This window comes from Tursiops truncatus, chromosome 5, assembly GCF_011762595.2.
Source record: "Tursiops truncatus isolate mTurTru1 chromosome 5, mTurTru1.mat.Y, whole genome shotgun sequence".
NCBI classification, from domain to species: domain Eukaryota; kingdom Metazoa; phylum Chordata; class Mammalia; order Artiodactyla; family Delphinidae; genus Tursiops; species Tursiops truncatus.
Window position 1 is genome coordinate 74478563 of NC_047038.1, and position 26945 is coordinate 74505507.

Genomic DNA, 26945 nt, shown 5'->3' on the forward strand with positions numbered 1-26945 from the left:
CCAATTGTAACACCAAATTAAAATGGCAATATTTAAATAAGTAACAAAATGATCCGCATTTTATATAATATTGAATTTCCAAACATAGCTCATGAAAATCAGCAGAGAACCTATTATAGCACCGTTGAAACCATTCATTATCCCATTGTGCTTCTGTGTAATTTAGGATTTGGGCTGAAGTTATTACTTGGAAAATGTCAGTCTTGTTTTTGTAAATCAATCTGGATTTCAATGAAATGTTTGCTTTAGGAAAAAAAAGGTATTCTTAGCCATTTATAGCTCCACCCTTTCAGAAGGAAGAATGACAGGCTATATCTAATTTTAATTTAAAACCAAGAACCAAGCAGTAAGGACACATCAATGTCAAGAGTAGTACACTAAGAACCACACAGAACATTAGAAAGAATTTGGTGTGTGTTTTTACAATTACCAACTGATGTTAAATTAACAATTAAAAATTTACAGAGATAAAACTTTTTTTTTTTTTTGCACTGACTGGTTTCAATACAGCACTGAATTTAACTCGTCTTTGGGCTTCAGTCTTTACATAGAATGAATGTGCAAGTGCCATACTGAGCACCCTCCCCGACTTACACCATATGATAAAACAGACTTCAGAGTAATTCTAGGATGATCTAAGTTACAGCTGCTCTGGCTGACATCTATAAAGGAAAAGGATTCCTCTTCTTTTTGCTTGATGGTGATTGTCCGGTTACATAATACATCAATCTGAAGATAGATAACAGAGCTTTCCTAACATTTGAACTCTTTAGTATTGGTACAACCATTGCCAGCAGTGAATCTGTACCAGTATAGGCCAACTCAAAATACACATCATAAAACATCTGAATGTAGTTTTTAAAGCAATGTCACCGTTTGTTTCCTCAGAAACTAAAAAGCATACATTTAAAGACATCGTGTCTCCAATTTAACCCTTAGAGTCAAGAAACATTTTTTATATCATTAAATCCAACTGGTGGTTGACCTCCTTTAATTACCATTCTCTAAGGGATCCCAAAAGCTAGAGCGTGCTCTGGACCTGGGCTGTGGGACTCAAGAACTACTCTGGGAGCCCTAAGGTGGGGAATTCTGTTCCAATACAGACCAGCAAGAAGTATCCTCAAATTTCTAGGCCTCAAATGTTGAAACACTGCTTTATTGGACAATGCTGTGTATGGAGGTTTGGTGTGGCTTTGTTTTTAAAGGACCAAGCAACACTACACTATATAAACACAGCAAATGTTTTCTGTAGAAGAGTTTGCAGTATTCCACCTATATTTAAGGACTTTAGATGGATTTTAATATGGATATGATAGTGACGGCCATTAGAAGATGCTGACTGTTTTAATAACATTTTCCCAAACAGGCAGCGCGTGTTTTGGGTTCTGTCATACTGGCGTTTGGCTGTGTTGGGGAAGTTATCATATTAAAAGTGCCCATAAAATAGAAAAGGCAGCAAGTGAAACTAGAAAAAACTTGGAGCTATATGAAGCAGATTTGAAAGGAGTTACCTTTACTGTTTCCTATCTAAGTTGAGAACAGCAGGGAAGCACAGGGGCATCTGGACTGGGGCTCCACTGCTGTCCTGAAGTGGAACAGGTTCCAATCGCCATGAAGAGGCGTCGCGAGGGCTAAGGACTGCACCCCAGATGGGAAGAGCCAGTCCTCCACATAGAAGATTACAAGGCAAAACAAAACAAACCACAATTAAATACGCTGTGAAATCACTCTGATGAGAAAACAGAACACAAAGATATTTAAAAATATAAATAAATACATTTAGCCATTTTTATTCAAGAAACCCAGAGAACTGCTTTCAAAGCAATTGCTTCTTTAAAAACCACTTTCTAAATTCTCCCATAAATACTATTTTGATTGTCACTTAATGCAGCACCTCAGTATTTGCTGGTGGTGGTGATGGACTTTCACTTAATACCTCTTCATAAACTATTTCACTAAAGAACGTTTCCCTAGGAAAACTCAGGCAGCTTACAAAATATTGTTAAATACTCAAAAACAGAACCTGCAAAGTATTATTTTATTTAACAAAAACAAGGAATGTAGTGTTAAATTATGACATGGGGAAAAAGTATGCAAAACAGTCACATGGAAAGAAAGTTTTAATTTTTAATATCCACGTTTGCTTAGTTTCTTGTGAGCTGTTCAATACTGTTTCAAACATCCTGAATTAATAACTGTACCAACAAAATTCATCCCCAGTGTTTCCACAGGAGACATTAAAATATGACCAAATTATTATTATTTTTCCTTTTCTTCAACCAAAGTAGTCTTTCTCAGTCCTTTCTGTGCAAAAATATTACAAGAGCAATTCAAATGGAAACACTGAAATGACATGCCAACATTTCAGAGCACATTTAAAACACCCAGAATAATTCTTGAAATTACTGTATTCTAAAATATGACTACCAATCACTTTTAGGTTAGTTCTATACATCTATTCACACTGATGCAATTCTCCTAGACCTCTGAAAATAAACAGGCTCATTGGTCTCTTTTGGTGTCCACACATTAGGCAAGATAGGTTTACAATAGTGTCTAAATGGAGCTAGGCATCCACAGTCTCTTGACTCCACCACATTCAAAACAAAAGTCAAAGTTCATTTGGCTACCATGAAATCACTCCCATAAACCTACTATGGTTCACTGGATCTAAACATTTCTCAGAAATGTGTCATTTAAAAATTTCACCTAAGTGATGATTCGGGGATCCTTTAGAAATGGTAGTATCTAAGATAATAAACTTTATCAAAATGAGTAATTGCAATAAAGTGCTTGTTACCTTTCAAAATGATGCTTTTAGACTGTGGTGTGTTGTCTGCGAAGTGTGTGCTATTCCTATATAAAGGATCCCCAGGCATGAGAGTTGGGTCTTCTCACCTGTCTCAGAAAGCAGCAGCACTATCTCTTGGTAGGCTGACAGTAGGCACGTTACCCATGCGGATGAGGCTAAGCTAGAGCTATGGCAAAAGGGGAAGTAAATTAGAAAAGGGGGGAGGCATGTGAAGGGTTCCTATTATATTCATAGTTATATACAAATATATTAAATATGCTATAAAAATAGTCAACTCTTTTCCTTTGCAATTACTTCAGAAGCTCCTTTTGGAAGAACGCTCACCCACCCCAAACAAAAGACTCTTTTCCTCCAATCACTATAAAATGGCAGGTGCCTTTGTGCTGTTTCTTTTCCTCTGTTTAAAAATTCCAATCAGCTTATTCCTGGCTAGACTCACTCAGCAATAATAATATCCAGTGTTTATACCTTCCAACACTGACTCCCGAGGGACTAAGAACAGGGTCACAGACATTGGAAAGGTTATAGACTTGAATGAGTTTTACACAAATGTTCGTCAACAAACTTTCAATTACCAGAGAAATATAGGAAAAGAAAAAAAGTAGAAATGAGCAATACCAGAGCAAAATGCTATTTGCAGTCCACTTTAAAAAAAAAAAAAAAGGCTACCTCAATGTCGTGGAGACATCTTAAAACACGTTGAGTAACTTCCAGTTTAAAATAATTTTCACCTGTCTGTGTAGAGCCGGCAAATAGAGTACTATTTTAAGGGGCCCCTTCCTAAGGCTTCTTGAACAAGGGCTCATCTCCCTTCAACAAGCAGTGCCCTTAACTAACTGCAAGCAGACCGCTTTAAGGCAATGACCAACAACCCAAGCACTTCTGAAGAATTACAACACTTTCACGAATCTACACTGAGAATTCTACAACAAACTGTTCAAAGTCACTGGCATCCTTTTATTACTAGTACATTCCTAAACCAGATTTACGTGACAAAGCAGAGCACAGGACTCAAATTACCCCCTCAACCTGGGACGGAGTTGGGAGACTGAACTGTAGTATTTACTCACACGCTGCCCCCATCTTCCCCCGTATTTGCTTTTCTCCCAGTATTTTCACTCAAAAACTGAAGTGCTTTTGAGTGTCTTGGTTCTGGTCTGACGCCAGTCGTGGCAGCAACTTCATGAACCCTTACAGTCCTCACTGGTAGCTGTGAGAACAACAGTGACTCACCCAGTGCCACAGCAGTCCAAAGAAGGTAACACCTAATGACTGCCACCCAGAATCAAGTGTTTTTTAAGAAAAACCGAGGATCTATGAGAGTAAAGCAGAGGGAAGATAAGATTTTTAAGTAGTTGAAAGGTGTTCCTATTTGGTATTTTTTCATGACTTAGATTTGGATTTTAATGAACAACTTTGGCTACAGAAATGAATGAAGAACAGGCCACTGCTGAATCTTCATCAGAATGCTCAAGTCTCAATGCACGGAGGAGGGGACAGGGACTGCTCTGCAGCCCAAGTTCCAGGGAAGCAGGAGGAAACCAAGTTAAAGGAGGAGCTGAGAGGCAGTTACTAGCTCTTCTGATCCAACACTTCATTCTGACAGCAAAAGAAAAGCTGCTCCTTTAAGTGTAGCAACCAATTCTAAGCAGGAAAAAAATGAGCTGTGAGGAACAGCAGGAATTGTAAAGCAAAATCTTGTCTAATTTTCTTTCCCAAATATTTGTGAGGATGAAAAAATGCTTGAAGGGACTGGTGGAGGAGAATGTGCACAAACAGTCTACAGATGTACCTTGTGGCTTGTCTTATACTTGGCTTGTGTTAACCTAAGTACACAGTACTCACGGTTCACCATCTTTCTTTTTACATATGGGACTTGGAAAATAAACCTTAATATGATAGTTCATCATATCTTTTGTTTGCTAAATCTGTATCACTACATATTGCCAATAAATAAATGAGGCACAACTCAGATATATATGGAATGGCATGATAAGGTTAAGAAAGGCAATCTGAAAGGGGAAAAAAATACTGTTGCCATACTCTACAACATCAATGTTGTCCACGTGTACATATGCTCAAGTACACAGATATTCCGACATTTATTCTTGACATTCATGAGAAAGTCATGATCATTTAGCTAGAAGAGGAGCTCCTTGATATGTTAATTACTGATTGGCATCTAGTAACACTTCTTTTGTAGAAGGGTAGGTACCAAGTCTCTTTGGTTGTTTTCAACATTAATTTTCTAGTTTATGTGTGGCCAGGCATGGTTTTGTACAGAAAGACAAAGTATACCCCTTAAGGATGATAGCAAAGCTGAGAACAGAAAAGTCTTAAGAACTGACTGAGAGTTCCCCTGACTCCTTTATCTAGCAATTCTGTACTAGATTATTTTCATTGCTGAAATCTTTTCTATTTAACAACCTCAATTCTGTTACACATTTTCTTTTAAGGTCAATTTTGATTTATTATAGCTTGCTGTCTTACCTTTCCTCAGTAATAATTTTTGATATTCTAATAAGATTTTTTCCCATTAATTTTCCTTTGTTCTGTAGTTATAAATTTAATTACTAGTACCATAAAATCTATAAAATGCTTTTTTTTTAATGTACGTAATTCTGGTTGGAACTTACTACCTTTAGAATGTATTAACAAATGAAATCTTAGTTCATGTTTATGAAGCATGTGAGCTACAATATTCTACTGCTGTAGTGAAGGCAAAGCCAATTCCTACCCCTTCTTTTTTCTTCACAGGATTTTAAGATCACATTGAGCAAATATTTACTGGTAATTACTAAATGACTACATAGCTTTAAGGAAAATGATGATTTAGCAAAACAACTTTGTGATCACATTAGTAACTCTGATGTATCATTAGGATGTCATCTTTTATTTTGAAATTATTTGTACCTCTAAACCAAGAGACTCAAAGCAGTCTTCATTAGAAACTTAATGGCACTGACACCCACATGCTATTAAAAATGTACCAAGATTTCAAAACTGCTACTGAAACCAGACGATGAGCTCAAGATGGTGAGTTATCACCTGAATCAAAATCAAGGCACAATGGGTTGTTTTTTTTTTGTTTTTTTTTTTTCCTCAAATAACCCTGAATCATTTCTGACTAAAAGAAGCATTGAAATTGTGGGGATAATAAAAAGGTTCCAACAAATCCTAAAAGTTAAAATTCCCACCAGTGAGAACGTTAAAAAGTGCCTAAAGTATTTTGTGTGCAAATTCACTCCTATAACTGAAACATTCTTGAAATTACTTTCAGGCTTGTTAAAAACCATTTACACAACTATTTCCAACTATGAACTAGATCAAAATATGTGATCAAAACTCCCAACCATCTTAAAATAAAGCAGTGCAAATCCTATTTTCAAACATAATTGAAAAATAATGAAATGAGGGATATTTCTGAGTCACTTGAAAATCCTGTTTCAAATAATTTAACCTGAAAAAAAAAATCCATTCCCAGCAGCACATCATACCTCACTGAACAAACTGTGACATCACAGCCAAAGTATGAACATAAAAAGACTTGTGCCCCGGAAACTGAAGAGAACACTACTGTATGGTAAACAAAAGAGAGAAGAGGATGTATTAGTTTGCACATGGTGTCAGAATCTAAGGAAACTACTCATACCTAAAGGAGATAATGCTTTCATGCAGCATACAAAATGTTTTGCTTTCTCTCCTTTTATCCAGACATATACATAATATTATTTTTACAGCGTCTGTACATAGAGAATTTAAACTCATACAACATTCTGAAATTAATTACTATTCCATCATTATCCGAAAAGGGAGAGGGGTTGGGGAAGGGGGCCTACTGAGTCTACTGGACTGTCTTCATGGCATCATTGTAAGCAAACCCCTGACATGGCAGTGGTGTATCCTCTGTAACACTTGAAAACAGGCACAGAACCACTCAAAGTTACTAACATTGTTAGTGCCTTTCTTATTCACTGGAGGTCATGTTTCATAGCTGAGTTTCTTAACATTTGGCAATATACTCTTTTTCCATCAAAAAATATCTGGGCAAGTACAACACTGTCAGGATTGGCTATGGCCCTATGATCATCTCCTGCTGGCTGGTATTTAATGCACATCCGCAGCACGAGGCAGCATTTTCTCTGCTAACTAATTCCAGGAACTAGAACACTCAATACTGCATCTCATGAAACCACTGGAACTTTTCATGCCATCCTCAGATCATCCGAGCAACTCTTTTATGGGCCACCCCCTTCCTCCCTTGAGGGCAGAAAGGAAGCGTGTGTGCTACTGTGGTTGAACCTTGGAAGGATCAGTCAAACTGTCAGTCCTGCGCCGATTCAGTTGCTGCTGTTGCTGAGACTGGTGTTGCTGGTGATGTGACTGAGGGAAAGTGCTCTGCTGTAGTGGAAATGCAGCAGAGAGGATAAGCTGAGTTGAAGGGTTCCCGTGGAGCAATCTAGAAGTCTAAAAAAACAAATGGATTATGCAACACTGCTTTACCCGCACTATACTGTCTACATTAAGATTTACTCAACTTTTCCACTCTCTGCAGGAACAAAATCTGTACATAAGTTTTGCTTTCTCATTTAAAAATAATATTTTGGAAAACGCTAATGAGGATTTCCCTCTTCCTGAAAGTATAACAGAATTTCATTTTTTAAAAGGAAACTGAGCTAGAGGTTTTATGGTACAGAAAGCAATCTATGCCCTGAGGCAAACCACGCATATTCTTTCACTTTATATGTCCTAAAGACCACATTTTAAACAGATGATACAATTTAAGCATCGCTAAGAGCATATGAAACATGAACATTCTGAGGTCAAACAGACAACACCTTCTGCACAGGCTTTTTGATTGGTGAGAGCAGCAGTTCAGTGGCCAAGAGCATGGGCCCTGAGGTGCACTGCCTGGGTTCAAACTCTGGCTGCCCCATTTTACCCGATGTGTAACTTGGTCAAGCTATTTACATCTCTGGGCCTCAGTTTCTTCATTTACAAAATAAGGAGAATCACAGTACCTCCCACAATGGGTTTCTGTGAAGATTAAATATTAACATTATTATTATTTAAAAGTACCACAAAAATGAGGGCAGGCAAAGTCAGAGACTTATGTCCTATAGGTAGCAGTATGATGTAACAAAGAAAAAGCAAAACAAAAAGCGAGCGGGCAATCTGAAGTCTGAAGCCCTGGCTGTGAGTTTTGCTCTGCTATTTATTAGCTGTGTGGCCTTGGGCAAATGTCAAGTCCATGAACTTCAGTTTCTTTTGCCTAATTGCTCCTTCTAGAGATATAAAGGAAACTAGCCAAAAGAAAGTGAAAGTCTTTCCTCACTACTGACAATACATCTTGACGCAGGGTGCATAATTTTAAACTGGAACTGTGATGGGTGATTTCTGCAAATGTATGTGAAGGACACCTGCACACGCACACAAAAGGACAGATCTTTGAAACTTTACGGCCATTAAGCTTCGCTAAGGACCTGGAGACATTTTCTTTTTCCCTCTGTTATTAGGAACAGCTTTTGTAAGAAAAGAACTCAGGATATTTATGAGCCTTACAGGGTTACAACAGAGGTACACTTTGGAACTAGGTGTTATATAACCAGAAAAGACAAATTGTGTATTTCTATCTGCATATGAGTGTATTTCTAAAGGGTATTGCCTATCTTATTTCTTTAGTGGTTCCATGTCTTTGGAATGTTTTTTTAAAAGTGGAAGAGAATGTTCATTCTTTTAAGAGCCCTCGTTCCCTGAGAGAAAACTGAGCTCTTAAGGCAAGTCTTCTCCCTTTCTAAGCTTTTGCTTAATTTTCATTGAATACATTTCCCCTAGAGAATAGTTTATAACTTATTATAAATTCTTGTCATTAATTAATTTGTAACAATAGCTAACCCAGTCATTAATGGCTGCACTGTAGGCTTAAGGTCTAAGGGGTTGTATGATTCTCAGAGATATTTAGGCAACTAACCTCTTTTAGTTTAGCACATCACCAAGTTCAGAATTATATTTGTACCAGAACACCAATGGCGATAAATTAACACTGTATTTATGTCTGAGTATACAGTATAACACTGAATCTTCTAATCATACCATATGCTGTATAACTTTAAAACTGATGATATGTATCTGGCATACATGGAATGGTATCCAGCACAAATCTAGGCTTAGCCTACATTCAAAATCGCTGGCCTTTTAGACCAGTAAGGAAAAAGCTGGATTTCCAGATGTCATAGTCTGCTACTGTGTACCCCCAATGAGGGTACTGAGGTCCAGAAATTTGTCCTGCTGATTTCTTTGCTGAGGATCCCGATCTAGGTGACCTTGTTCTGCACCCTTTAGATAAGTAGATTCTGTCTGATATACCCACATGAGATCTGTGTCTGCATTTTGGTTAATCTGAGTGTCTATTAATACATTTATCAAGACAGTGGTCATAAAATCAAGCTAGTTATGTGCCTTCTACCATACTCAGTGATTTGCATGCTTCTTTTACCCATGAGATATTAACTACTAGCACCTCCATATTACAGATGAGGAAACTGAATTTTAGCAAGTTGAGTAACCTCCAAAGTTCACACAGTATGTGGTACAGCAGTGACTCAATCTCAGCGCAGGCTATGCCTCCACAGTATATCTCCTCTGATGTTAATATATTACCAAAAAGTCACTATAAAATTTAATCCAATAAAATAATTTAAGATAATGCCTAAACTAATTTTTTTAAAAAGTCCCTTTCAACACCTCTGCCCTGTAGAGAGTACAGCTTGATGGGCCACTAGGAAAACAAGAGAACAGAGAAAGGTGCCTTTGCTTGAATTCCAGAAACTCTAGCCAGAGAGAGCTCTATGTAAAGTACCTTGATATGGGCAAGAAGCAGCCACTTACTCTATCCAGCAGTTCAGACAGTGGGGTATCTCCACGGCAAGGTTAAAGGTTTTCCAAAGACAGAACAAGAGAAGAAAAAATAGCCAACTGGGATAAGCTTTCTGTCTTTATATAAATTTAAGTCGTACAATGAGCCTTTATGGACTTCTCAGATCATTTTTAAAATGTTCCTTTAATCCCTAATTTCACTCCATAAAAGTAAACAGGTCTGGGACAGCTTCCGCATGGGGAGAATTACCTGTAAAAACTGCTGCGGCGGTTGAGCCAGCTGCGCCTGCGGCGGCTGCTGCACTGCAGGGAGTTGCTGTTCCTGGGAACTCTGCTGCTGCTGCTGCTGTGGGACCGGCAGTGTCTGTGACTGCGGTGGTTGTGGAGCAAAGGTAGGGTAGGCAGTCACCACCTGACCCATGAGCATAGCGCTGGGCACCACGACCGCCCCGCAGGCTACAGGAGCAGTTACTAACTTGGTCACAAGCTGCTGACCTTGAGAAAATCTGTTAGGAGGAAAGAACGGGAAAGGGAGTCAGAAGTACAAGGTATACATTATGAAAGGTGGTGGGCTGAACATTTCTCTAAGATAATACCCATGATATTGCCAATGAACTGATAGGGTATAACTCTAAGATAATCCCCTTTTAATACTGCCATACTAAAAGCTGTACGTTCCAATTTTGTTTCATGTTTTTAAAGATTCCCTTTGGGATATCAGTGAAACAAAAGTGGGTAGAGCAAAATGAAGTGAACCCAAACAAAAATACAAAACTTTTTTCCGATATCCACATGCAAAAGAATGAAATTTGACCTTTACGTCATATATAAAAATTAACTCAAAATTGATTAAAGACCTAAACATAAATGTTGAAACCATGAAACTCTTGGAACAAAACATAGGGGGAAAGTTTCATGACACTGGATCGGGCAATAATTTCTTGGATATGACACTAAAAGCACAGACAACAAAAGAAAAAATAGATAAACTGTACAACAAAATTAAAAATGTTTATGTTTCAAAGGACACTATCAACACAGTGAAAGGGCACTCCACAGAGTGGGAGAAAATATTTGCAAATCATACATCTAATAAGGGGTTAATAACTAGAAAATATAAAGCAATCCTACAACGTAGCAACAAACACACACTCTGATTAAAAAATGGCCAAGAGTCTTGAATAGATATTTCTTCAAAGATGATATACAAATGGTCAATAAGCACTGAAAAGAGGTTCAACATCACTAATCATTAGGGAAATGCACATCAAAACCACTAGGAGATACCACTTCATATCCATTAGGATGGCTACTATCAAACAAAGTGTTGACAAGGGTGTGGAGAAATTGGAACCTTTGTGCACTGTTGGTGGGAATGTAAAGTGGTTCATCCACTATGGAAAACAGTATGGTGTTTTTTCAAATATATTAAAAATGTAACTACCATATGATCCAGCAATTCCAATTCTGAACTGAAAACAGGGACTCAAATAAATACTTGTACACCCATGTTCATAGCAGCTATTCAAAACAGTCAAAAGATGGATACAACCCAAGTGTCCATCAGTAGATGAATGGATCAAGAAAATGTGATATATACATTACAATGGAATATTATTTAGCCTTAAAAAGGAAGGAAATGCTGACACATATTATAACATGGATGAACCTGGAGGACATCATGCCAAGTGAAATGAGCCAGTTAGAAAAGACATATATTATGGGATTCCATTTATATGCGGTATCTAGAGTAGTCAAAGTCACAGGCTTATGTGCTTAGAAAGCAGAATGGTGGTTCCCAGGAGCTAGGGGGACGAGAAGTGAGGAGTTACCGTCTGATGGATACAGATTTTCAGTTTGGGAAGAAGAAAATATTCTGGCGACTGAAGGTAGTGATTGTCACAATGGCGCGAATGCACTCATGTCAATGAACTGTACGTGTGAAAATGGTTAACACAGTAAGTATTATGTTATGTATATTCTACCACAATAAGAAAAAATTTAACCTGTTAAAAATATCAACTTTTTTCTTTTTATAAAATTACTAGGTACTTGGGAGGTAGGTATATGTGACACATGATTTTGCTAATGAAAATAAACTAATCAAAATAAAGCAGTCATAAGGGAATTTTTAAAAAACTCTCTAGGTTTACAGATGTTTACATTGCAAGCTGTATCTTATAAACATAATTCAAAACTAAACGACATCCTAACAGTACATAAAAATACACTCAATTTATAAATTTATCAAGGAGCAGAGTACCCACCGTGTTACAATTCACTAATATTCCCTCCCACCCACCTTCCTTCTTCCACAGTCTTTAATAAAAGGACAACAACAAAAAACGATGCCTCTTCAGGGAACAATATTATTTCTATCTGCCTTTTCTGTGAGATGAAGTTAGTTTCCAACACTGGTCATCACGGTGAGGAAATTGAGACATGACTCTACCGTCGATTTAGCATGACACAGCTGCAATTACAAACTGTTCAAAGCACATAACTACGATTAAACTTAGCACATATACATACTTTATATGCTCCATAAGACAAAATAAATCTATTCTGAATCCATTCCAAATCTTAAAAGTAAAATACTGTATATTATATACTTCAGGACCAAACTCATTATTTAATGCAAAAACATATATAGTAAAAAATTTACCTATAAAGCAAGCACAAAGAAACAAATAACATTACAAAGTGGCTTAATCATAGAAATGCTAAGCACTAATTTCTCTGTAATCTAAAAAGTAATTCGTATCTGAATTGTCCAACTGCCCACTGGTAAACTATGAGACTACCTCATCCCTCTCTGGCACTAAAAGAGTCTGCAATCTACTTTGGCTTAACTTCTGTGGCTTTGTATACACTCCTACCTTTGCCTAGAACACCCTCCTGGACTCCCTGCCACATGCTTATCCAAAGCCAAGCTCTTTAAGACTCAGGTCAAGTATCTCCTCCCTGAAGCTTTCCCTGACCACACTCCTCTCTTCATCTGCTTGCCTCAACCCATAACACTGCTCACTTCCTCCTTTCTAAAGACCTAGTAAGGATTTATCACATCAAACAATACTGATTATTTACCTTTCTATGGCTTTGACTAGTCTGATCTTTGTCCTGGGATAAAGAATGCGCCATAGTCATCTAAGTAGGCACTCAAATGTCTGCTGAAGTATGTTTTTCCCCCTTCAAAAAACAGTTGTCTACAAACAGTTGCTAAATTGTGTCCTCCCAAATGCATGTCAACATTCTACGTTAATGGATTTTCCCTCGGGCTTTAAATCTAGTCCTCTGTATTTCTGTGGAGCATATTCATAATACTTCCTTTCAGAAGTCAAAGCTGAAAGCTGGACTTTTTAACTTGAAGGAACTGAATTCCAAAGAGAAGAAATGAGTTTCTCTCTGCTCTTACTGCTTCTGCAATCCTGAAGCTTCTTTACTCTCTGGAAATTATTAATAGGACTTTAATAAAATCTATTACACAGTCTAATACAACAGCAAGGTTTTATTATAAAAGCAGCAGCCTACTTATATTGTACTAAAATTAGTAAAAAATAAAATGTATTTAAAGTATCATTAAGACTAGAAATCCTATAGTTGTTGAAAGACTCCTTCCTAATATTCGAAAAGGGTATTTCTTCATAATATTTGTTTCTAAGTCAGCTATCTGGATGACTAAAATAAGTCACAGATGGCGGTTTTTCTAGAAGCGCCCACAGAACTTTAGCATAGTATATGTTAAAGCACATGAGCTTTGAAATCAGACACCCAGGCTTGAATTCAGATACCCTTCTTCACTCCCTAACAGCTATAGACCCTTGACCAGATTATTAAAAACTCACTTTATTCTTACCTGGGAAATAAAAGACCCTTTTTAAAAAATAAAAATTAAATGAGATAATATATTTTGAGCATGTAGTACAGTACTTAACACAAATCAAGAAAGGTGAGCTACTCTTACTCCGTAACACATATAAACTATGGTAGCAAACACCCTAACCACTGTTACTACACTGACAACACACCAGCATCTGTACTGAAATGATAAAAGTTTTATAGTGATATAGACAAACCCTATTATAAAACTTGTGTAACAGTGTGCTGTAGAATTTGGATTCTACAATATTTATTAGCACATTTCTGAACAAAACAAAACTTGTTGTTACTCTTTTATTATAAAGTCCGTAAACAATGGATACATTCTGTGTTTTTATTTCAAATTCAAGAGTTAGCAACAAATTAAAATCACGTTTTTAAAGATCAAAGTGTTGTTGTTGTTGTTTTTTGTGGTACGCGGGCCTCTCCCATTGTGGAGCACAGGCTCCGGACGCACAGGCTCAGCGGCCATGGCTCACGGGCCCAGCCGCTTCGCAGCATGTGGGATCTTCCCGGACCGGGGCACGAACCCGTGTCCCCTGCATTGGCAGGCAGACTCTCAACCACTGCGCCACCAGGGAAGCCGCAAAGTATTGCTTTTTAATCAAACAATTTACATCTTTGAAATGACTAACGAAATATGACCACTACCTTATCTGTCTGTCCTGAGTGAATGTAGTTACTGCAGCACTCTGGGAACTGTTCTGTGGCATACTAGATGGAATCTGGACCATGCTTCCGGCCGTCGGCTGAGAAATCACCATAGTGTTGTACAGTGGGGCTGTAAGAGTGCTCTGTGTCTGACTGGGAGGAGATGTTTGCTGACTGTGCCCGCTCAGTACATTCTGTTGATTCTGCTAGGAAAGAGAAGATTTTACAGATAGATTATCTGAAAAAAATTTATTCAGGAAGTATGATTCTATTACTCATCATTCTAACAATAGCTGACATGACAGAAAAAGAAGTGGCAGAACATATTACTCTGGGAGAAATCAAGGAATAACTTGTAGTCATTGAGAATGAATTAGCCTTCAGTATCTTGCTGGAAGGTAAGCTATGACTTTTGAAAAGGAGCATGATCTTAACAGGGATGATATGAAATATACATGAAGAATTTCTTCAAACACCCAAAGTAGGTGACTGACATTACACATTTTTATATATTTCATTTGAAGTCTTGAGATTTATAATCACAGATGCACACCAATTACCAAAATTTCCTAGAATGTTGATTAAGCCATCACTGCCCTAACAATACAGTCTTCACCTATAGTAACATATGTCCTAGTCAGACACTTGCAAGTCAAAGTCTTTTTTTTGTTAACACACAGAACTAGTCCGTATGTTCATTTTAAGCAAACTGCAAAATTTTTAAATGTGAAAATACTGAAAGCATTCAATGTTCAACAATTAAGAACAATTTTGCTCAAAATATTTTAATTATCACTCTCAATACTATAGTTTCTATTACTAGTAAAGTTTTAAATATGGTAATGTTCAAGATGAAGCTTTATTCTTGTTTTAGCAACACCATACATTTCAATCACTGAACACTCCACAGCCCACTGTACTCGATAACGTTACCTGACTTGATGTACTTTGTAAAGTCTGCTGTTGTATCATGTGCTGAGTTGTGCCAATGTGTCCAGTATTCATTCCACTTTGAATTTGGTTAGTCTGAACAACCTGGCTTTGCATATTTATAGGTGCAAGCTGCTGGATATTAGATGAATTTCCAGAAGAAAGTTGAACAGAACCAAAATTCAATCCAGGGGTTGACTGTTGTAAAAACATCTTTAAAAATAAAGATTACATTGAAATGATCTTTCTAAGTTAAAAAGAATGAGAGCATTAAAAAAAAACAGCTAAAAATTAAGTTTAAAACGCAAGTAACAAGAAGACTAAGTCATTCTGAATGAACACTGAGCAAAAAATAATTGCTGAATAAAACATGATACTCATTTTCATTCTTCCAGTCACCCTAACCCTATCATGTTTCTAATTGTCAGAAAAAGCGTTATAAATTTCAAAACCTCCACTTGTTTGACATTTTTACATGTTGGGGATTATTATATCAGCTAGCGTTACCCTAACTCAGAGCTACTCAAAGGTCTGTGGACTGGCAGCTCTGCATCACTTACCATTTATAATTCACGGCATTAGACAGAAGTAGCCTTCACTTAAAGTTTCCTTTGACCAAAGTCCTAGTCTCCTTGGATAGACATAACTTTAGAGTGGCCTTGTTGGTTGACCAAATGAGACTAATTTGAATCCCACCTACTAGTATGTTTTTTAAAAAATGACTGATGATTGAGTCATAAATTCTGTACCTACATGTAAAGTATTTTGATGTTATGGGTTTAAAGCTTACTAAACATTAGCCTGCTAAAAGATGACTCTAATCTGGAGAAACAAAGACGCTGATGGAAACACTCTTAGGAATGAATCATCTTTAGAGACTGTTAATACAATCCTATTGAGTAAATAACCAATGAGTATTTATTGAACTAAACTGAGGAAATGTATCTTTTGCATCTCACTTTTAATTAAGAAAAGTCAATTTCCTAAGAAGCCAAAATGCAAATAGCATGCTTTGCTTGAATTCAAATGTAATAACTTACCTGAAGCCCTTGACCATGGACCATTTGAAGCTGCTCTTGAATTTTTCTTAGTTCTTCTTGTTGCCGATGAATGTTTGCCTCTATCATCCGAGTCCGTTGCTCCAACTGGTCTTTCAGATGCTGCATGGCTCCTAACTGAGCTGAGAACTGAAACTTAAGTATTGTGGACAGAAAAAGTGTAACACAGTTTACAATCACTTCTCATAACTGTAAAATGTGAAACACAAGCAGTACATCATGAGCTAAGAATGTTACGCCAGTTATGAATGTATCGCCTCTCAACTCCTAATTCACCTGTCTTTGCTCGGCTTTGTGATACTGGAGCTGGACCCTACAAATGTATCTCCGTAGTCAGCAGGCACAAGCAGTCCTGTCAGTGACGATGCTGGAGGGATACTGCAAAGTGAGGTGCCTATCTTTCTGGTTCTGGTGCTTTTCCTTCTTGTTTTTATGCCAATGGGTAGCATCCTAGTGAGTGTCATCAGCGCTCCAGCAGGTGGCTTTCCTGCAAGTCTCCCTGGCATCCTAGTGGGCAGCTCCCCAGCAAATGTTACTGGTACCCCAGCAAGTGGCTTCTTGCTCTCCAGCCCTAGTCTGTGGCACCTCCGTGAATGTGTGGACCATCCAGTGGCTACAACCACACCTGCCTAATGGGATCTGAGACCCAGCCTGGCCTGGAAGAGCAGGAGCTCAGGAGGGTCGAGGGGGTCTTCCAAGTTGCTCCCCCTTGGCTACTCTCCCTTTCACTTACATTTAGTGGCTGCTCTCTACACCTGTTTTCCCTGTATTCTTTTGAATTCTCTTAACTGCTTTCAGTGGTTAATCCCTGTTACCAGTAATTTGTTATACTACCCCTGTTCAAATTTCTGGTCTAGCTTCTGACTAGATCTTGACTGATTACAAGATGAATTAATAACACTGGCTTTAGAAGACCTAGGTTCCTATTGCGGCACTACCACTGAACTTCATTTCTACTCTTTAACAACTGAAAAAGTAGCCTGCACCTAGAGTTGTTCACATCAAACTGTCATCCCTAGACTGTCCTCTTTGTGCATTAGAAAGTTATAAAAATCTGACATTAGAAAGTTGTAAAAGTCTGACAGATAACCAACCATGAAATTGTTCTCAGACAAGTACAAAACCTAGGCTTTTAAAGACTAAGCGATTATAAATGAATGCATGCATACATGAATGGAAGCATAGATATTCTACCTACAGAGTAAATAAGGTTTTCAATCTTACTTATTTCTCTGTTTCACCTGAGTTACAGGCAGCTTCTATTTACTACTGCTTGAAACTTAGTCACATTTGTTGATTCACCACTTAAGCTCGTTTACTTAATTCCAGGAATATTCTGCACAGGATACGGTGTAAGAGCAGAAAGAATTTCACTGTACTGGAAATCTGTCTTAATCTTAAAATAGTCTCCTACAATTCATGTAAAAGTGAGAAATGCCCCCCAAAAGCTTTTTTACTCTATCTTCAGAAGTTTGTATTGAGAACACTGAATATTACTTTTCAAAGTATACAACTCTGACTTCTGAAGTTGACAATACCAGATCAAATCATACATTAGATTACACTAGGTGTGAGAAAACATTACAAGTTTAATACCCTCATGCCTTAATTTTTCATTATTTGAAATTTTATATTTATGTCATACAAATATATTTTATCCTAACTAAAGTTATTTATACCTTTAGGTAAACATTACATTGTCACCACTTAAAGGATTTCTATTAAATACAAATACGAAAATAAAAATAAACACAGAAAGCAGAATAATGGGAAATAAAATCACAGAACTAAGAGGCAGAGTGCTTGGCTTTATCACTGAATGAAATACGAGATTCGAATACTTATTAACATTTTTGACATAGTCGATACTATTTATTTCATGAAAATATTCCTTTACAATGTTAAGAAATGCTTATTCAGTATCTTGAGATTAATGAACTAATAATATTGAAAATATGTCAAATATTTACATAAAAATTCTGTTACCCTTCAGAATAAAAAGCTTTTGAGGACTCAGTGCTGATAAAAACTACTGCAACTCCAGATACTATTTAATAATACAGTGCTGTTATAAATACCTTACACAATTATATGTTGCTAAAAGTCAAGATTATGACATTTAGGTAATTTATAGCACTGCCAATATATTTGTACAAGTGTCATAATATATAATAGCTATAGTTATATATATATATATAATTTAAATAACCGCATATGATAAGGGTATTTTTAGAAAAACATTGTTTTTACCTATTGCTAACTATCATTATTTGAAATTAAGATACTGTTAAGATATCTTTAACACCAAACAGAACAGAAACTTTTGGATTATTTTTAGCACAACTTAGTAGTATTTTTAACGTGTCTGAGGCACTGAATGAGTGCAGTCATAAATTACAAGTTGCAAAGTTATAATCAAAAGTGTCACTTTTGCAATACCTCTCCTTTGTCTTGCTAGTTTTTGTATTTAAGCCTCCTCTGGGACTCAGTCCAAGTAACAATTCTTCCAGGAAGTTCTGTTTCACTTCCTCAGGCTGCATTAAGGGTCCATCTAATGTGCTCACATATCAAGACTTCAGACCCTGAGCATAGACTATAGTACATTGTATTGTAGGTAACTGTCCTTCCCTCTAGATGTAATAAAGTCTCTTAGTACAGATATATTTACTGCCAGCACCTGCAATATCTGATAATACAAGGAACTCAATAAATGTCCTGTATATAAACAAATGGATGAATATATGAATAAAATTACTCAATTCTTCCACTATCCATAAGAAGAACAAAATGAACAGCTACATTTCATCTTTAATATCTTTCTGCCTATACTGTTTCTCAATAGGGGTTAAACAGGATAGTTTTTTGTTGTGCAAAACTGTCACACACCCTAAAAGACAATTAGCACCCCTGGTCCTTGCTGACTAAAGGGCCAGTGGTACCCCAATATCATTGACAATCAAAAAATCCCCAGATATTCTAAATGCCCACAGCTGAGATTTACTGCCCTGTAAGTATGTACTTTTAAAAATCTCTAGTAGCTTAAAAACAATTTATAATTTTAAAATACTTAACTGAAACAAACAGAAATACCTGGGACATGCCTTGTGGAACTGGTAAATTTGCAGCTTGAGACATCACTGGCTGTGTTAATGACTGACCAACAGACTGGGAATTTATGGACTAGAAGCAAAATAGACAATAACACTGGGGTGACAATCATTCCCATAAATGAGTACTTCCACCAGAAATATCACCATGGCATCTTTATAACTGAATTACAATTAGCCTCATACTTTTTTAGCTGAGTATAGGCATGTCTTCCCCCTCTAAACTGGAAATGCCTATTCCCTATTTATCTTTTTGTCTTTCAAGGCACCTGCCACATTACCTTGCATGGGCTCCCAATAAAAGCTGGCTGGACTTTACTGAAAGTGATTGGTATTTGAAATTAGATATAAAACGGCTCTAAATTATCAGTCTTCCATAATTGAAAAAAAAAATCTAACAGTTTACCTGAAAAATAATCAAAAGGACTGGTATGTTTGACAACTACTCCACAGAAAAATAACGATCTTGAGTAAGTGTTATGTATAAACAACTATTTTGAATTTCATAGAAAGGGATAATAAATAAATGAATTTCTGAAGATTTAGATGATGTTTTTTTCCCCTTTAATAAATCTTTATTCAGAAGAATACTACCTGTAGAGTTTACCTGACTACTAAATGATGACCTCCTTTGTGCCATCTTTTCATGAGCTGGTAAATGCTGTCTGGGAGGAGTGCTAGTATCCGTTGGGATCTTTGTAGGTGTAGCTAAGGTTGGTCAACAAAAACAGAATAGCATTAGTACTTTATAAAATATAATTTTCAAAGATCAATCTCAAAACGCATTTCAGTGAATAAAAGTGGTTTTTGAGTTATTTTTCTAAATTATTCAATAAAAGTGAAGTCTATGACAACAAGATGATTCCTTTTAATCACTTCTTTTTTAAGGACAAAGAAAATATCTGAAATAGGAAAACTTCAAATATAAAAATGGTTACTACTCCTATAACTCAATAGTAAAAAAAACCAATAACTCAATTAAAAAATGGCCTAAGGACTTGCACAGATATTTATCCAAAAAAGACATAGAGATGGCCAGCCGATATATGAAATAATATTCAACGTCACTAATCAGGGAAATGCAAATCAAAACCACAATGAGATATCACCTCTACCTGTCAGGATGGCTATTATCAAAAATATCACACTGTAAATCAACTATCCTTCAATTAAAAAAAAAACAGCTTATAAACTGTTCAAAAAACAAAATCTGAAGACAAGTGTTGGTAAGCACGTGGAGAAACTGGAACCCTTGCACACCGTTGGTGGGGATGGGAAATGTTGCAGACACCGTAGAAACAGTATGGATGCTTCTCAAAAAAATTAAAATTAGAACTACCATATATGATCTAAAAATCCCACTTCTGGGTATTTATGCAAAAGAATTGAGATCAGCATCTCAAAGAGATACTAGCATTCCAACGTTCACTGCAGCACTATTCATAATAGCCAAGGTATGGAAACAATCTAAATGTCTATTGACAGATGAATGGATTAACAAAATGTGGTGTATACATACAGTGAAATACTACTATTCAACCTGGAAAAGGAAAGACTTTCTGCAACTTGTGACTTGGATGAAGCTTGAGGCCATTATGCTAAGTGAAATAAGCCAGTGACAGAAAAAGACAAGTACTGCATGACTCCATTATATGAGGTATCTGAAATAGGCAAATTCATTGAATCAAAGAGCACAATGGTGACTGCCAATGGCCAGGAGGCAGGGAATGGGGAATTATTAATTAATGGGCATAAAGTTTCAGATAAGCACAATGAATAAGCTCTAGATCTGCAGTACAACGTCATACCTACAGTCAACAATAATGTACTGTACACTTAAAAATTTAAGAGGGTAGATCTCATTTTAGGTGTTCTTACCACAGTAAAATAATTTGTTTTTTAAAAGGAAGAAATAGCTATAATAGGGAAAAATTTTTTTTCTATGATCTCAGAAATTTCTATATTTAACCTCTTTTGATGTTCTACCCACCATGTTGAGTAGTTCAGACAACCCCCTTTTTCATTATATATAGTTTTAATACTCTGAGAAACAAAGGTGCTAGACTCTTTTTAAAAAATTAAGAAGGACATTAATTTAATGACAATTATGTAAGTCTTCATAAAGACAAGATACACACAAAGCACTTTCAAAAAGCAAACTCAAAGAACACTACTTACTGGCTCTACCAATAAAAAAGGAATTACTGTAATAGTTTTGCTTTCTTTTTGAGGGATGATTAAAAAATAACAAGACCAATATTACTACCTACATATTTTATAGGCTACTTTATACACTTAACTCTTTGCTAGATGTGAGCAATGTGCCTCTTGCTCACTGAAAAGGCTAGTGTATTTCAGAAATGTAAACACTTATCATTTGAAAGTGGCAGTCGATGAAAAATGCTGATACCGGCAACATAAACAATTTAGAAGGACTCTCTTTAAAGGAAGTCTGCTTTCAAGCTAGGGTACTCACAGGAAGGGTCTGAGACTGCAGTATGAGATGATTTTCTTGAACTCCGGGAGGAAGCAGAAGGAGTTGGGCTGTGATCAAACCTTTCCAATGCTTCCTTGAGACTGACTGTATTTATACGATTATCAGACCCAGAATCTTGGCTCTAAGGAGACAAGAGTAAAATAAATGTTTTCTTGTGGTTCAGTTCAGAGTTCCCAAATTAGCAATACTTCTTGCTAATTCCTCCTCCCCAAAATCAGTTTTTACCCCATAACAAGGGAAGTGTACCTGTGTAATATTAGGTCAAGAAATGAAAAAAAAAATTTTAATAGCCAGAAAGTTTTGGTTTCATTCTCTATTTAAAGAAACAACAGATGCAAAGGAATGAAGCTGGACTCTTACCTTATACCATATATAAAAGTTAACTCAAAGCGGATCAAAGATCTAAACGTTGAGAACTAAAACTATAAAACTTTTAGGAAAAAAAAAAGGGAAAAGCTTCATAACATTCGATTGGGCAATGATTTCTTGGATATGACACTAAAAGCACAGGCAACAGAAGTGTATCAAAGGACACTATAAACAAAGTGGAAAAGCACCATGGAATGGGAGAAAACATTTGTAAGTCATTTATTTGATAAGGAATTAATACCCAGAATATATAAAGAGCTCCTACCACTCAACAGCAAAAAAAAAAAAACCAAAAACAAACAAACAAAAAAACCAAAAAACAAAACCCAAAAATACCTGCCACAAAAAATCCAGTTAAAAAATGGGCAACTCTTGCAGAGACATTTCTCCAAAGAAGATATATAAGCAGCAAACACATGAAAAGATGCTTAATATCACTAATCATTAGGGAAATGCAAATCAAAACCAAGAAATACCACTTCAATCAAGATGGCTATTATTAAAAAAAACAGAAAATAACCAGTGTTGGTGAGGATATGAAGAAACTGGAACCCTTGTGCAGTGCTGACAAGAATGTATAAAATAAAACAGTGCAGCTACTATGGAAAACCGTAATAACAGCTCCTGAAAAAATTAAATATAGAATTACCATATGATCCAGAAACTTCATTTCTGGGTATATCCTCAAAAGAATTGAAAGCAGGTACTCAAACACATATTTGTACAGCCATGTTCAAGCAGCATTAGTCACAATAGCCAAAAGATGGATGCAACTCAAGTGTCCATTGATGGATGAATGAATAAACATAATGTGGTATATACATACAGTGGAATATTACTCAGCCTTTAAAAGGAAATGCTGACACATGCTACAATATGGATGAACCTTGAGGACATTATGCCAAGTGAAATAAGCCAGTCACATATAGACAGATACTGTATGATTCCACTTACATGAGGTACCTATAGGAATCAAATTCACAGAGTCAGAAGTAGATTGGTGGCTGCCAGGGGCTGGAGGGAGGAGGGAATGGGGAGTTACTGTTTAATGGGTGTGGAGTTTCAGTTTGGAAAGATGAAAAAGTTTTGGTGATGGATGGTGGCGATGCTTGCACAACAGTGTGAATGTACTTAATGCCACTCAACTATATACTTAAAATAGGTTAAGATGGTAAATTTTGTTACATATATTTCACATCAGAAAAAAGAAAAAGTGAAAAAAAAAAACCCAACAGAATTAAGATGACACTTAAGTTTACAGACAAGGCACTAAAAGCATCTTTGGAACTCCGCATTTGACTGCTCAAAATCTTCTTCACACCAACTCTGACCTTTCTCCAGAATTCAATATCCATATTGGTGATTCATCTAATATCCTGTCCTGGCCTCTCAGCTTTCTAGGAACTCCTCGTCTCCAAGAAACCTTTTCCTCTACTCTACTGCGTTCAATCTCTACTCCTTGTCATTACCAGATACTCTAGCACCTCTAAGAGCACAAATTAAAATCTAACTTTAAACCATCCCTGTCCTACCTAGCCTTCCAGCTCACTTGTTCCTTTGGAGACAATTATAGTCAACCTAAAATGACCGCCAACCTAAAAAAGATACTCAACACTAAGCAGAAACATTAAGTTTTCTAGTGGGCTCATCTTCCTACTCTTCACAATTACTCCATATCTTTCCCATTGTTCCTAAGCTTCTTTCTCCCCCTCTCAACTGATAGCTTTGTCTTATATCGATGAGAATACTTGCCACCACCAAATATGTAACTCTACCTATTAACATACCAGGTATATGAACATAACCATCTTCTCTTTCCTCCTCATTATAATGGAGGGAAGTAGGTCCTTGTTGAATATCTATTTTATACATACTAGTCTGCATATGTTAACCTCAGCATCCTAATTTACCCCTCCCATCCACCTTTCCCCTTTGGTAACCACAAGTCCGTTCTCTGAGAGTCTGCTTCTGTTTTGTAAATAAGTTCATTTGTATCATTTTTTAGATTCCACATATGAGAGATATCATATTTGTCTTTCTCTGTCTGACTTACTTCATTCAGTATGATAATCTCTAGGTCCATCCATGTTGCTGTAAATGGCATTATTTAGTTATTTTTTATGGCTAATATTCCATTATGTATACATACCACATCTTCTTTATCCATTCTTCTGTTGATGGACATTTAGGTTGGTTACATGTCCTGGCTATTGTAAATAGCACTGCAATGAACATTGTGGTGCACGTATCTTTTCGAATTATGGTTTTCTCCATATATATGCCCAGGAGTGGGATTGGTGGAGTATATGGTAATTCTATTTTTAGTTTTTTAAGGAACCTCCATACCGTTCTCCATAGTGGCTGTACCAGCTTACATTCCCACCAAAAGTGTAGGAGGGTTCCCTTTTCTCCATACTCACTCCAGCATTTATCGTTTGTAGACTTTTTGATGATGGCCATTCTGACCCATGTGAGGTGATACCTCACTGTAGTTTTGATTTGCATTTCTCTAATAAGTAGCGATGTTGAGCATCTTTTCATGTGCCTATTGGCCATCCACATGTCTTCTTTGGAGAAATGTCTATTTAGATCTTCTGCCCATTTTTTTGGTTGAGCTGTTTGTTTGTTTTTTGGTATTGAGCTGCATGAGCTATTTGTATATTTTGGAGATTAATCCCTTGTTGGTTGCATCATTTGCAAATATTTTCTCCCATTCTGTGGGTTGCCTTTTCCTTTTGTTTATGGTTTTGTTTGCTGTGCAAAAGTTTTTATGTTTAATTAGGTCCCATTTGTTTATTTTTATTTTCATTACTCTAGAAGGTGGATCCAAAGATATTGCTGTGATTGATGTCAAAGAGTGTTCTGCCTATGTTTTCCTCTAAGAGTCTTACGGTATCCAGTCTTACATTTAGGTTTTTAATCCATTTTGAGTTTATTTTTGTGTATGTTGTTAGAGAATGTTCTAATTTCATTCTTTTACATGTGGCTGTCCAGTTTTCCCAGCACCACTTATTAAAGAAACTGTCTTTTCTCCATTGTATATTCTTGCCTTCTTTATCATAGATTAATTGACCATAGGTGTGTGGGTTTATTTCTGGGCTTTCTATCCTGTTCCACTGATCTGTAAGTCTGTTTTTGTGCCAGTACCTTACTGTTTTGATGACTGTAGCTTTATAGTATAGTCTGAAGCCAGGGAGACTGATTCTTCCAGCTCCATTTTTCATCTCAAGATTGCTTTGGGGGCTTCTCTGGTGGCTCAGTGGTTAAGAATCTGCCTGCCAATGCAGGACACATGGGTTCGAGCCCTGGTCCGGGAAGAGCCCACATGCCATGGAGCTACTTAGCCCGTGTGCCACAACTACTGAGCCTGTGCTCTAGAGCCTCCGAGCCGCAACTACTGAGCCCGCACGCCACAACTACTGAAGCCTGAGCACCTAGAGACTGTGCTCCGCAACAAAAGAAGCCACCACAATGAGAAGCCTGCACACAGCAACGAAGAGTAGCCCCAGCTCACCGCAACTAGAGAAAGCCCACGCACAGCAACGAAGACCTGACGCAGCCATAAATAAATAAATTAATAAATAAATTAATTAATTAATTAAAAAAAAAGATTGCTTTGGCTATTTGGGGTTTTTTGTGTTTCCATACAAATTTTAAGATATTTTGTTCCAGATCTGCAAAAAATGCCATTGGTAATTTGATAGGGATTGCATTGCAATCTGTAGATTGCCTTGGGTAGTACAGTCATTTTGACAATATCAATTCTTCCAATCCAAGAACATGGTATATCTTCCCATCCATTGGTGTCATCTTCAATTTCTTTCTTCAGCATCTTATAGTTTTCAGAGCACAGGTCTTTTGCCTCCTTAGGTAGGTCTATTTCTAGGTATTTTATTCTTTTTGATGCGATGGTAAATGGAATTGTTTCCTTAATTTATCTTTCTGGTCTTTCGTTGTTAGTGTATGGAAATGCAACAGATTTCCGTGTATTAATTTTGTATCCTGCAACTTTACCGAATTCACTGATGAGCTCTAGTAGTTTTCTGGGAGCATCTTTAGGATTTGCTATGTATAGAATCATGTCATTTGCAAACAGTGACAGTTTTACTTCTTCTTTTACAATTTGGATTCCTTTTATTTCTTTTTCTTCTCTGACTGCCGTGGCTAGGACTTCCAAAACTATGTTGAATAAAAGTGGTGAGAGTGAACATCCTTGTCTTGTTCCTGATCTTAGAGGAAATGCTTTCAGCTTTCCTCCTGCTGAGTATGTTGTTAGATGTTGCCCTCACTGATTCTTAATTCCTAGATTACCAACATTCACCTATTTGACACCATGACTTCTCTATTCCTTGATGAAGACCTTGACATCCACTTGTCCTCAGTCACTTATTCTTATAGTTAAACCCTAGACCTTGTCATAATCAATAAAAATAAGCATTCCATAACCTCAGTTTCAAACATCCTACTCTTTAACCACCTTTCCCCCTGTTTCTTCCTCATTCCCTTTAGTATCCCAATTCCAATAATCCTTCAGTGGAACCTAAAATACATCAATTCTACCACATTTTCATAATCACTCTTGTTTTCTCTTCCCTCTTTAACCAGCTTAAAATCATGGCTAATCATCACAAACACACCCTTGAATGTATCATCAACTCCCTTGCCCGTATCTCCCTTCACCATACTCCCTTAGGAAAATACCAGTGCTGGTGAAACCCAATTATTAACCTATTCCACATCTGTTCCTGCACAGCTGAACATCGCTG

General features: G+C 36.8%; 1 protein-coding gene across 32 annotated transcripts in view; it reads right to left on the reverse strand.

The window, feature by feature from the left end:
- Positions 1–2019: 2019 nt before the first annotated feature.
- Positions 2020–26945, reverse strand: part of CLOCK (clock circadian regulator) — a 132970-nt gene continuing 108044 nt past the window's right edge. For 25 of the 32 annotated variants that reach the window (XM_033857043.2, XM_033857046.2, XM_073805279.1 and 22 more), the window contains 8 exons: positions 21790–21931; positions 19921–20021; positions 19297–19386; positions 16189–16341; positions 15152–15361; positions 14219–14424; positions 9939–10194; positions 2020–7279 (listed from right to left, as the gene is read on the reverse strand). In XM_033857043.2, the coding sequence (XP_033712934.1) occupies positions 7100–7279; positions 9939–10194; positions 14219–14424; positions 15152–15361; positions 16189–16341; positions 19297–19386; positions 19921–20021; positions 21790–21931 (1338 nt within the window). In that variant the 3' untranslated portion in view covers positions 2020–7099. The remainder of the gene's footprint in view (positions 7280–9938; positions 10195–14218; positions 14425–15151; positions 15362–16188; positions 16342–19296; positions 19387–19920; positions 20022–21789; positions 21932–26945) is intronic. The other 7 variants (XR_004526684.2, XR_004526683.2, XM_073805281.1 and 4 more) reach the window with 7 other exon arrangements.